This window comes from Protopterus annectens, chromosome 13.part0 (genome assembly GCF_019279795.1).
Source record: "Protopterus annectens isolate FY-2018-M chromosome 13.part0, PAN1.0, whole genome shotgun sequence".
NCBI lineage: Eukaryota > Metazoa > Chordata > Ceratodontiformes > Protopteridae > Protopterus > Protopterus annectens.
The window spans coordinates 197,191,907-197,205,752 of record NC_056747.1 but is presented as its reverse complement, the minus strand read 5'-3'; the positions used below and the strand labels follow the sequence as shown (position 1 = coordinate 197,205,752).

At 44.1% G+C, this 13,846-nt stretch overlaps 1 protein-coding gene across 1 annotated transcript in view; it reads right to left on the bottom strand.

The window, feature by feature from the left end:
* The window catches only part of LOC122787868 (histone-lysine N-methyltransferase, H3 lysine-79 specific-like), a 2,114,473-nt gene that overhangs the window by 664,247 nt on the left and 1,436,380 nt on the right, over positions 1–13,846 (bottom strand). Inside the window, exon 20 of the mRNA XM_044054784.1 lies at positions 11,552–12,030. Within this exon, the coding sequence (XP_043910719.1) occupies positions 11,552–12,030 (479 nt within the window). The remainder of the gene's footprint in view (positions 1–11,551; positions 12,031–13,846) is intronic.

Sequence of the window (13,846 nt, the reverse complement as noted above, 5' to 3'; positions counted from 1 at the left end):
GTGGCGGATTCTAGCCAGACAGGCAGCTTACTGTGACCTTCTCCTTACTCAGTCTGGTGAGCGGGACGTCAGTGTGTCTGACTATGGAGTCACCAATGACTAGTGTGTCTGGCATTGTGTTTGGCCTTAAGGGCTGTGACTGTTTGACACTTTGACTGTGAGGTCTATGTGTTGCAGGTGTTGTGTTCTGAGGTGGTGGTTGTTTGGGTGTCTGCTTTGGTGGCCTCTGCTGTTTTGGTAGATTTTTGATCAGAGCCTCAGTATGTCTTTGTGTGTTTATGTGTATGATTTGAGGTTGTAATGGTAATATGTGAGACTGGGTCTATAGTGTGTGTGGTAACCTTCTCCTCCTGACTGGTCTTGCCAGTCCTATGTTGAGAGAGCTCAGCCTCCAGTTTGGCCGTATAGTTGCATCTCTCACATGTATTTGTGTTTTGTGGGAGGAGGAGAGGGTTGTCTGTGTACATGAGGCAATTGTAACATTGCCTCAATATTCCCAGGTTCACCAGCTGAGCAGGAGAGGACACTAGCAACTGATCCTCGACATGCTAGAAGGAATAGACAAAAAAAAAAAAAAAAAGAGGGGGGCGTGGGTGACGAGAAATGGGGGTTGCCTTTTGGGGTACTATCTATGACAAGAGTGCCGTATCAAGGTAATAAGTACTGTAGGAGCAAGTGCTACGTTTAACAGATAGAGAATAGTCTACTTGGAGTCAAGTAGAGATGATCTTTTTAATTATAGGATACGCTGATTAGATCAGTAGTATAGTTCGAGGAAGGTAGTTTTAAGGGAAAATTTGAAGAGTGGACTTTAGGTAGCCCGAATAGTTTAAACCTGCTTAACCGGCGCTGCCCTAGTGTGCAACAGTAGCAACTCCGGGCTAAATCGGGCTATCTTGATGGAAGATTAGGAAGGGTTGTACTGCCATTAAAGCCTGTAGTTCCGAAACCCTTCTTGCTGAAGTAATTGCCAGGAGGAAAGCAGTTTTCCAGGATAGGTGTTGAAGATCTGCTGTTGCTGCTGGTTCGAATGGAGGGAGTGTCAATTTTTCTAGCACAAAGTTCAAGTCCCATGCTGGTAATGGTGGTTTCCTAGGAGGTTTTACATTCTTAATTCCTCTCAGAAACTGCCTGAGTAGAGGATGTGAGAAGACAGGGGGATCGAAGCTGTATTCTGCAGAAATAGCTGAGGCATGTATCTTGATGGAGGAATAGGACAGGCCTGTATGGAGAAGCTCTGCCAAATACTCCAGGATGTTGGCAATATCTACCTTTGACACATCTTTCCCTCTTTCAGTACTCCAAATGACAAACCTTTTCCATTTTCCTGCATAGTTCCTTCTTGTTGAAGGTCTGCGGGCCTCAAGGATAATGTCTTTAACCCTTTGGGATAAATCTGGGTTAGTTGCTCTTATGTAATGTTCCAGGCAGTCAGTTGCAGAGTTTTCAGGTTTGGATGCAGTATGTTGTAGTCGCTCTGAGTTAACATCATAGGAATCAGGGGTAGTGTCCATGTTTCCCCCCGAGACATGCTCCTCAGTAATGGATACCAATGTTGTCTTGGCCAATTTGGAGCTATCAGAATTATCCTTGGACGTTCCTCTTTGATTTTCAGTAGTACCTTGTGCATCAAAGGAAGAGGTGGAAATGCATATGCTGTCAGGCCTTTCCAACTGAAGGATAGAGAGTCCACCTTCCAAGCAAGTGGGTGGTATGTCCTTGTGCAGAATTTGAGCTGGTGATTGAGTGGGGATGCGAATAGGTCTATTTGTGGCATTCCCCATTTCTTTGTGATGGCCTTGAAGATGTCCGGGTGTAGCATCCATTCGTGAGCATCCGAGGTAGTTCTGCTTAACATGTCTGCTAGGATGTTTTCTTTTCCCGGTACAAATATTGCCTGTAACTGAATGTTGTAACTCAGAGCCATATTCCATAGGTCCAGAGCCATTCGGCATAGGGGGTATGAATGAGTGCCTCCCTGTTTGTTGATGTACCACATGACTGTGGTGTTGTCTGTCCTTATCATCAATTGGCCTTCTTTGAGGAATGGTCTGAAATTCTGGATTGCTAGTTTTACTGCCAGCATTTCATTTTGATTTATGTGCAGGTGTAGCTGATCTGGAGTCCATAAGCCTTGAATGCACTTGTCCAGCATGTGGGCCCCCCAACCGAGGTCTGAGGCGTCCGTTGTGATGGTCTGGCTTGGCTGAATGCTGTGGAAGGACAAACCTGGGTTTGACTGGCATGCCTGAGCCCACCATAGGAACTCTTGTTTCAGGCATGGGATTAGTGGTATTTCGGTTTCTAAGCTGTGCCTGTGTTGAGACCATAAATTCTTTAGATACCACTGTAGCTTTCTCATATGCAGTCTGGCATGGGGAACCAGGATTATGCAGGATGCCATGAAGCCCAAGGCCTGCAGTACTTTCCTTGCTGTTAGTTTGTTCTGCTTTGTTAATGCCAAGAAGTAAAGAGGAAGTTGTTCTTGTTTTTCTGCAGTTAGGAATGCCATCTGTTTTACTGTGTCCAATTCTGCACCCAAGAATGTTCTTGTTTGGGATGGTATCAGTCTTGACTTTTTTAAGTTGACTGTGTATCCCAGGGTTTGTAGTAAGCAAATGACTCTTTGTAAGTCTTGTGTCAGCTTGTTTTTGTTGTCCGCTTGTATCAGGCAGTCGTCCAGGTATGGATAAATTTGGATTCCCTGAAGTCTGCAGTGAGCGATTACTGATGCCAGGCATTTCATGAACACTCTGGACGCAGTAGATAAGCCAAAGGGCAATGCTGAGAATTGATAATGCTCTGATCCTGCAAGAAATCTGAGGTATCTTCTGCAATTTGGTCGTATGGGGACGTGCAGGTATGCCTCCTTGAGATCTAGAGTTACCAGACAATACTCCTTGCCCAGCATGGGAAGAAGTTGCTGTAGGGTCAGCATTTTGAATTTTGGAACAATGATGAATGTGTTTAAAGCGGACAGGTCGAGAATAGGTCTCCAGCTTTTCTCTTTTCTTGGTACTAGGAAGAGTCTGGAGCAAAATCCCTTGCCCTGTTCTGTAGGTGGTACCCTTTCCACAGCTCTCATCTTTGTTAATTGAGCTATTTGTTTTAGAGCTTCTGTCTTTTGATTTGGTAGTAGGTTTGGCATTCCTCTTTTTACTGGTAAAGTGTGGAAATGAAACCTGTAGCCTTGGTCTATAGTCTGCAAAATCCACTTGTCTCTTGTGATATAGTGCCAGTTTTTTGAAAATAAGGCTAACTTTCCGCCTAAGGGTGCTGCTATTTGTTCCCTGGTAGGCGGTGTCAGAGCCAAGTCACTGTGATTGTCCTGTTGCAGTGGTAGTGGTTGTATCTGTGCCTCGTTGGTTATTGCCTTGCCACTGGCGTCCCCTGTAGGCACCTCCTCTGGGTTGATATCTGCCTCTTGAACGCCTATTCCTGCCTCTCTGAGTTTTAGAGGAGTCTGGAAAGGACCAATTTTTGGAAGGCCAGTTCCTGCTAAACCTTGGGGGCTGAACCTGTAAGAAATCTTTAACTGTTTGTACAGATTTTGCCTTCTCTTCCATTTTTTTCATTACCTGTTGGGCAGGAGAACCAAATAGACTGACCTTATCCATAGGAGCATCTAATAGCTTTGCTTTAACATGATCCGGCAAGACCTGTTCTTTCAACCATGCATGCCTTCTTATAACTGTGCCAGTCATGGCTGATCTAAATGAAGCCTCCAGTGCATCATAGCCACATTTTAAAGAATGGTTACTAACCTGCTGAATGTTATTCACCATTTCTAGAACATATTTCTTATCTAAGGAATCATCAGAGGACAGTTTCTTAGTTAACTGATCAAGCATAAACTCTTGGTATTGGATCATATGAAACTGACAGTTCAAAGCTCTAGCTGAGAGAGTAGCAGAGGTGTATACTTTTTTACCCCATCTCTCTAAGGACCTGGATTCCCTTTCAGAAGGGAGAGGGTTTTTCGCTGAGGTTGAAGCTACTGCCTTAGGCCCCTGGGAGATAGTCTCAGGATCTGCAAAAGGAGCCTTGTATAAGTGGTGATGAGTGTCCGGGACCCTGTAAAACCTATCGGGCTTAGCAGGGGCTGGAGGTAAAGTGTCAGGAGCAGTGCAAGCATCATTGAATGCATCATCCACAACAGGAAGAACTGGAGGTATAGCTAAAGGCCTATGTTGCGGTAAGTGTAAAAGGTCCTAAGCCTTTTCTAGAATCTGAGAAATCTTGTCCCTGCCATTGGAATTGCTCTCTCATGGCATGTAAGGTTTCCCCAAAAGAAAATTCCTCTGGTGGAGAGGCAGAAGGAATCGATTCTTCAGCATCGGAATCTTCATAAGTAGAAAAAGGAGCCTCTGGATGGTCTGTATTGTCTGTATCATCAGAAGAGTCATCTGAGGACACTGGCTCAGGGGCTCTGCTCTAGGTCTCTTTTCTGGGCGTTGAGAGGCCCTGTCTGGGTGAGATTGGGATCCCCTTATTAAAGAGATGAGATCCTCTGCCAGAGTAAGCATTTGGGAACTGGAACTGGGCCTGTGAGAGGGGGGTTTAACAGGCACAGACTTAGCAGTTTTGGCTGCTTTAGCCCTGGCAAAGGCCTTTATAGACATGGCTGCAGGAGGCCTAGCAGCACCACGTGCTGGGGTAGAGACATCCAAAGGGATGGTGTCCGATAATTCTTGAGAAACCACAGTAGTAGGCAAAACTTCAGAGGCCGATTCAACTAGGGTAGAAGGGGCCTCGGTAGTAGTCATGGATTCGGCTGGAGATTGACCCGTTAGCTCGGTTTCGGCGAAACTGAGACACTCGCGTTTGCTTAACCGTGGTTTCGGCGAAACCGCGACCGCGAGTGTCGGTCCTTTCTTTGCGTTTCTTAACTATTTGAGTAGTCGGAGGATCCGGCGGCATAATGTACGCAAAATCTGAGCCGAAAAACTGTTCAGCAAACTCCGACCGACGCCTAAGCGTTCGTCGGTTGAAGGAAGCACAGGCTAAACAAGCTGCTACGTAGTGGTCTGGGCCTAAACAAGGTAAGCAGTAAGAGTGGAAATCTTTATGAGGTATTTGTTTCCCACAAGTTAAACAGTTATTCACTTTTTCTGACATCGGCTGAGGCAAGAAAGAGTCCCCAACGGGGTACTTGCTTTATAGAAGTCTTCGAAGTAGTATTCGGTAGTAGTAATCTCTGGATCTGACCGACCGGCACTTGCGAACAGCTTCTGCTTCGGGCGCCACGCGGCAAGAAAGACTGAGGAAAATGGTGTCGGCTGATGCCTTTATACCCGAAGACCAGCAGTGATGACGTCGGGTGAAGTGCGACACCAGCCGAGGCCAGACCCAGACTTTGGAATCCGGCCGACCGAAGGGATGCCTGACGACAGGACAACCCATTTGTAAGGACTGCAGATGCATCCTTGAAGGACATCAAATGTAAGCATGCAAAATTGGTAATGAATGGCTCCCTGCCGGAAACTGAAATACCTTCTGGAGTGTCTGTTCATTTTGACGTGATAGTATGCATCCTTCAGGTCTCTCAAGCACATCCAGTTGTCCTTCTGCAGAAAGAGAAGGATGGACTGAACTGTGTGTGTCTCACTGATTTGTTCAGGTAAGTCAGGCCCAATATAGGCCTGAGGTCCCCTGTTTTCTTTGGAACTAAAAAGAATCAAAGCAAATCCCTGATCAGTGCTGGTCTGAGGGGAGGCTCTGCAGAACCGGCTTGTCCCAGAGTAGAAGAGATGTCTCTGACACACAGCCCAAGATGGGAATGGGTGGATCTGAAACGGTAGGTGCCAGAGGTCTCCTAGGGGAGGAGAGGACCCTCTCTACCACCTCGAAGGTGGAAGGACTGCCGGAGCCTCAAGGAAAACTGCTTTGTCCTGAGGGATCATGAGCAGGTCATCTCCGTTCACTAACAGCTCTCCACTCAAGGGGGTGTCAGTACCGTACTATTGAACACAGAGGCACATAGGTGAAGCGACAACTCCAAAAACTTCAGAGTGGAAGTCATTCCGCAGACTCGACATCGTGGCTACTGCTCAGAGACTCACTTGGCAGCAACACAGTGGGAACTGAGCAAGTCAAGGAAGCAGTCGGATTAGAAGCAGACAGAACTATCAGGGCCGACATCCTGGCACCAGGGGCCGAAGGATCCAAGAGCTCTGAAAAGGAAGGCCGGATCACAGAAGGAGAGATAATCCTGCATGGAGAGGCTCTGCTCACAAATCCCTCTGGGGACTGAGCTGGGAGGACCCCCATCTGGATCTCCATTCTCATCAATCTGTCCACCTCGTACTATGACAGGCTCCAAGAGGACCTAATGGACAAGGAAGCAGAAAAGGGTCAGGAGTGGTACCTGGGTGAAATTACCCTAGGGGATAGTCGTGGTGTCAACGGCTCCAGCCCTGAAGGGGGGGGGGCAGGGGCATGGAGCGGAGAGAGAGACCAGTATCGGTGCTTGGGAACTGTGCTTCAACAGTCTTGGTGCCTTCTTAGGAGGCTCCGACTCCAAGGACTGTTTTTTATGGTCCCTGGCCTCCTTAGACTTCTTGGTGAGGGGGTTGAGCCCCTGAAACAGAAGCAACTGCAGGAAAAGGAGGGATAAGACCCCCTAGAACTGGCTTATTGCATCTGTAAAGGCCCAAGGGAGAAAGGCCTTGCAGATAGAGCAATCCACTTGAAGGTGAGCAGGACCCTAAAAGTCAACGCACTCCGTGTGGGTGTCAGATACAGGGATGTTGTGACCACAGGAAGTGCATTTTTTAAAACTTACTGGTTTGTCAGATTTGGCTGACATGGTGAGAAAAAGAGAGAGATAAAAGGGGAGAAAACCTACACACCACGTGCACAAGGACACAGCACAACTCTCAAAATTTTTTGAAAAACTAAGCTAACTTTTTTTTTTACAGTAGGATTAGGTAGAGAAAAGGTAAGGAAGCAAAACAGTAGGAGTAGGTAGAGAAAAGGTAAGGAAGAAAAAGGGAAAACATTTTTTTTGTCAATTACGACCCAAAAGGGCACAACTGGAGGAACCCTAACTGATCACAATGCTTTAGCTGAGTACAGCAAACGAAATCTGAGGTTATCTCAAAGAAGCTAGGCATTATGGGTATGGTGGGAGGAGCTCTAGGCTTGGATCCTAAGCTTGCTGATGGCTGTGTTGGTTCTGAGCTTGGACCCAGACCCACAGGTTTGATGATGACTGAACAGGCATCAGATCCAGAGATATGCCATAACCCAGGGGAGCTAAGCCCTGCCCACATCAAGACTGGGGACAAACTATCAACAGTAGATGCCCTGAGTGGGAGACATGATCCCGACGCCAGGAAAGTCGAACCGAATCCAGAGATGGTTGCCTAGAAACAATGGCTCTGAGGTCTACTTGGCTCTGATGCAGTCAAAGTAGATGAGACCAAGGTGGGAGTCGGAGCCAAACATGGCCATGCTGTCTGATTCCACCCTGAGGGTGGAAACACAGGCCAGCCTGAAGACCTTGGATCCATGGGCCCCAATGAAGGAAGCCAGGGTGATGGAGCTGAGGTTCTGAAGGAGAGATCTCAGAACTGAAAGAATAAGGCCTAATTGTATCTGTGCTCGCAAAAAGGACCTCATCAGCTGCTCCAGATCTGAAGCTTTGAGACTGCACACTAACAGTGACGACCAAGTGGATGTAGCCACATACGGTGGCTTACTGGTTTGCTTAAATGCCGAACGACCCACCAGTTTGAATTCAGCCAGAGAGACTAGGACCTAGAGTGGGAAAGGAGACAACTCCAGTGAAACCTTCGGTGGAGGGGAGGGAAAGAAGGGGGAAGCTAACCGTCCTAAAGACGCCACTTTTACCATGAAGGGACTAAGCACACTGAGTGCCAGAGAGGGAGCCTTTTTATAAGTCAGAACCAAAGGTGACTGGCTCCTAGGTGTTGTAGCCAATGCTGGCTCTGAGGCAGCCCGGGAACCTGATGGTTTTGGGACTTTTTGGCCCAGCGGGCTAGAAGAGGGTCCAGATGTAGAGACAGAAGTGGACCTCTTAAAGTCCTTTTGAAACTTGACAGTCCTTGGGGGGAGTGTCACTGACCTATAGCTGACCTGTCCTTTGGAGCAGAAGGGAAAGCACCAGCTGGGAGAAGACCAGCTGGTGCTGACCTGTCCTTTGGAGCAAAAGGGGAAGCACCAGCTGGGAGAAAGCCCTTCAGAACAAGCTTCTCCCTCCTCTCACTGACTGCCCTGGAACCAAACCCCTCACAGAAGACACACTGAGAATCCAAGTTGGCAGCTTCCAAACAATAAACGCACTTGTGTGCATCTTGTACTGGGAGTTTATACCCGCAAGGAATGCATTTTTTAAAACCCTTCAGATCCATGGCAGCCAAAGTTACTGTAACAGTGACCTACAAATAGAAAAACACTAGGCCTACACTAAACTCTAAACAGACTACGTTAGAAAAACAACTCATGAAGATAACAAATACTACACAAGCCTACTTATTAGAAAATATAGCAACAATGAAAAAGCACACTCTAAGGCAGGAAAAGACCGTCACTAACTCAGACCACAAAACAACCTTAAAAGCCACCTAACTGCTTAACCTAACACTAAACTACATTATCCTAACATAATTCTAAGAGGTAGTGGACAAGTAGGACAAAAAAATAGTAAGGAAAAAGATACTCCAAAAATGAAGCCACAATCGAGCTGCTATTTGGAATGGCAGCAAACCTGGCATGAATTATCCTCTGGGGAGTCGGAGATTGTGGGAAGATGGAGCCCGGTGAGCTGGTCTTGTGGAATTGGCTGGTGCCAGACAGGAGTTTAATCTGATAATCCATAGGTTGAAGCCATATGGAGAAGACAATATCAGATATATATTTTTTTCAAGAGTACCACGACTTTAGGCTATTTTACTGTCCCCTTTTCCCCATCATATTACACTAACCAAGATCAAAACTAAGAGAAAAAAGGGCATACATTATGCTACTTTGAAACAGAATGGTCAGTGACTACAAGCATTAAGCAAGATATTTCATGCTCTTACATCAGATGGCAACAATGAACCAGTAAGTGGCAAGAATTCATTCCTTGTTTGAAAATTCAACATTTGTCTTGGCAATAGCTATCTGGTGGAATTGAGTTTGCTTAGAACTAAAAAAAAACACCCCTAAACCTCAAAGCTCTCAGAAGGAGTTAGTGGTAGAAGCTGTGTTCCAATGAAGAGGTGGGTAAGCATAGCTGGATTACAAATACATTGTGACAAAATTCAAATACGGAATTACAGGTGGAAGCTGTATTCCTGTAAAAAGGATAAAGATATGAGCAAATCAATGAAACTCTAACAGCCACTGGAGCACATACTCACTGACAAAGTAGTTCAGTTACTTAAACCCTGCTCTGCTTCTGCTGACAACCTGCTTCCCTATTTCCTACAAATTATTGTTGAATCCCTTGCCCTCCCTGTATCAAACCTAATAAACCGCTCTGTCTCAGAATCTAAGGTGCCATCTGTCTGGAAAGAATTCTACACTATACCCATTCACAAAGGAGGCAACTCCACTGACATTACAAACTTCAGACCCATCGCAATCCTCTCGCCACTCTCAAAAATACTGGAAAAATGCATACACAAGCAAATCATGAAATACCTTCTACAGGAAAACTTGCTCACTCCTACACAGCATAGCTTTCGCCCAAAACATAGCACTACAACTGCCATTATATCCTTCATTAATACTACTTCTCTAGCCAGAGACAATAATAAGTTGGTCTTCTGCCTGTTCTCAACCTTTCAAAAGTCTTTGATACGGTCTCTCACCCTCTTCTGCTGAACAAACTGGCTAACCTAAACTTCTCTGCCTCTACTACTACCTGGTTTTCCAGCCATCTCACTGACAGTCTACAATCAGTGAGATGGCCCTCAGCTCTCTCCCATCCTCTTCCTGCCAAAATGGGAGTCCCCCAAGGATTTATCCTTGGATGTATTACTATTCAATATATTCACTAATCTACTCTACACATCCTGTCCACAGTCATCCCTTGTACAATACATAGATGACTCCACCATCATCACCATCGCAATTAGTCTCTGCAACTCAAGCATCTTTTAACTCAGTCGAATTTTGGCTGACTAACAACCAGCTAATTCATTCTTAACCCTAAAAAGACAAAACTCTATTTCTCCAAAAGAACTTCACCCACCTTAAATCTACATTTTCTGTACTGTCCCTCAGTAACACCCCCATTAATGTTGAACCTAGTACAAAACTAATAGGAGTAATGATAGATGACCAACTCAGGTTTGATCTACATGTAAACAACTGCATCAAAAAGACACCAAAAACTTGGCCTTCTTTATCGAAACGAAAAGTTTCTAACTATCAAAGCAAAAATAACTGCCTCATGCATACCTCATACCTAGCCTTCTATACAGCTGCCAAATTCTTACCAATGTTAACTCCACACTACTAACTAAACTAGAGTCTACCTATAACACTGTTGCCAGATTTGCTGCTCACCAAACTTATAAATCGCATCATTGTCTTTCACTAAGATAGCTAAACTGGCTGGAATTACCTCACCAGCTTCCACTCTCTCAACTACTATTAATTCAGTCTATATTATACCTGAAATCCTTCTGCTCTAGCCTATTTCCCCTCATCTCAATATTCCCCCACTAGGTCCCTACATAGCTCTGACCTTAACCTACTACACATATACAAACCTAAGACTAAAATTAGCTGCAGCCTCTACAGCTACAATCCTACCATATCATGGAACAAATTGCCACTAGAAATCAGGTCCCTCAGACATCCAAATTAATTCAGAACTGCCACTTGAGAGTATCTCTGAACTCACTGGTCCTGCCACTGCACTAATCCTCCCTGATCTAGTCCATTAATTCATATGCAATCACCAAAACGTCAAACCTTTTTAGGTCGTAAACCTCCTCAAAGTATCACTCTTCTTCTCCATCTCCTATCTCCAATTCCAATGTCGCACATCTCATGAAATAACTACTTACACTATGAACTCTCTCCACTGTTTACTGAAAATGTTTGCACCGAATCATTTCTTCTATGTATGCTTATGTTTTTATTCTCCATTATTATTTTTCTGACAAAATGTACTTCAGACACATCAGCCATGACACTGACCTTTCACATTTGGAGGACATGGTCCTCCAAAAAAGTGCAAGGATAAACATGTAAGAAACAGAATGACCTTTAAACAGTAAAATGTAAACTACTCAAGCACAGACGGGGGAAAATCCAAAAGGTATGAGTCAAAAATATGACCACTATTTTTTTTTAAATGTAACATAAAACTAGACCTGTAAATACATTTCCAACATTTTCTTCTCTAACTTGCAAAGCTCAACAACATGTACTCACTACAAACATCAGTGAAAAATACTTAAGAGGTGACATTAGTTATCTTACTGGTACAGTCTTCTCTGACATTAAATATGCCTACCACTCTACTTAACAGAAAATTATACAATAAGAGCTAAAAAAAATGTGTATAAAAAATATGCACACTACTTGCCTGTGCTGCATTTCGGCTGATGCTTTACTGGTCCCTGTATGATCCTGGTTTAAGTGTCGCCTTAGTGCAATTTTTGCTGGTGAAAACCTGGTGTAGTCAGGCAGTGAATGGCTAGGCATCTTGTCTTTTAACCTGCCATTAATGGGCGGTATTGTAGGATGTACTTCTTGGTCTAAACAGGAGGTACCATAGTGGGGGGCTGAAGGTTTTGGAAGAGGCCTGTTGAGTACACTTTGAATTTCGAATGGGGTAGCATGACCATTGACTGAATGCTCAGTAATTACCCCATTCATCGTAGGCAATGGGAACTTGGATCCTTCAAGCTCATACTGGAATCGGTTTCCCTCAGCTTCCATCTCTTGACTTAGAGAAATCTTACTGCGTATCTTTCCTGGCAATACATCTTCAGAGGAGGTGTAAGATTTCAGCTGCATCAGTTCCTGCTGCCGTTGACTTTTCTCGAGTTCCACAATACTAATCTATTTAAATACAAAGCAAAAAAGTTACTAACCTGAAGACGTTTACAATTACTTGTGAAGATCTCCATCTAGTAGTGTAAAGCCCCAATGCCCCTTTCTCCTCTAGTCATGACTACGATCTTACCTCATCCACATCCTGTTTCCGTTCTAGGTGATGGTACAGGGACTTAAACTGGACACATCTGCAAACCTATCAGTAGCATGCTATCATCCTCAAGATGAATAATCAAACAACATATTACAATGTTAATGAAATCTTCTCAATTTTAACTGAAGAGAATGCACTAAACTAAGTATTTTTTACCTCGTTCTCTGGCATATAACACTAGTAGTTTCTTCCATCTGCCTTAAAAATTACAGCACACCCAAATGTATACATTATCAATAAAATGCTCACAGCTTCCTTTGTAAACATGTCATTGTCTTCGATACCATTTTTCCAATTTTTACATGTCACATCAACGTTAGGCAATGTTACTACATCACTTCCAATAATGATTGCATGGGGGATGCTTAAGTCCTCCTCCAATAATTTGCTGTGCAAAGACACAGCATGGGATAACACAGTGACAATCTACACCAGAAGCAGTTAACAAAAACAACACATAAAAGGCCACTTTAAGAACAACAGTGTGTTTGGACTTGATACAATCTGAAAAAATGCATTTAAGTCTATACTTCTATAACCACTTTTATTAATATCAGACTTGGTACAAGACTGGATGCAGTAACAAAATCAGGCATGACTGGTAGCTGTATTGTCTCATTCACAATAAACAGTATGTATGAAAGCTTCTGAAGAGAGCATGTTCTGAAAGTTATGGCTAGCAGACAACACTATTGAAGGTCAAAGCCTTAAATCCTCACATTTACTGAACTTAAGATCACTGAAATCAAAAATTAACAGCAGATTAGGTGCAGCTCAAAGGCTTATGACACAAACACAAGGTGCTTTTTTTTGCTGTGCAAACTCACCAATGATCTTCAAAAATCAATGTGCATCTCTAACAATCAGGTATGTATGCCAACTAAAGTGAACTTCATTCAAGCATGATCCAGATCAAACTGGATGGACCACAAAGGTATCAGTCAAGTCATGGTACACAGCAGCATTCTAGAGCTATAAGCGGTAACTGGCTTTTAATCAATAATTAATATATTTTGCTGCTTCCTACGATCTACTTATCATTTCAGTGTGGAGTCAGTGCCAATTCCTTCAGTTAAGTTCACATTGACACTTATTTACTGAGTTTCAAGTCTGAGCTGGTAGCATAGATGGATAGAGAGCTCATTATGGTCCAGGAAACTACAATCTGATTAGTGACTGGAGTGCTTGATGGCACATGCATGGGAAAATGGGCAAGGTGGAGTGGGAAGCATACATTTCGTGTCTACCCTTTTCCAACAAGCAATGCTATCAGAAAGCATTGTAAAGATGTTACCTACTGCCACACCCTCATGACCTCCTGGCATAAAGGTTAAGAAAGGGTTCTTTTCTTGCTTGTCCATATAACTGATGCTTGCATCTGTGAAGATGTAAATTACACCCTGGGAAAGGAAGTAATGAAGTGCCTGTAATGCTAAGAATACCAACCACCCTCATTTCCAGAATGTTAATTTGAAGGAAAGGCTTTTCTCGTGATTTCGCTCCTTGGACAAACTTTTTTCCTTCATAATGTCTCCTGCAAACCCCCAAAGAGGTGGTGTGTCCAGGGTAAGTGTGGCTAAAGTTAGGAGAAGAGCGAAGGAACATAACTCCTGTTCAATGGGGACCAAATCCACCACTTCAGCAGACTTCTGCAAATGGAGAAGAGTC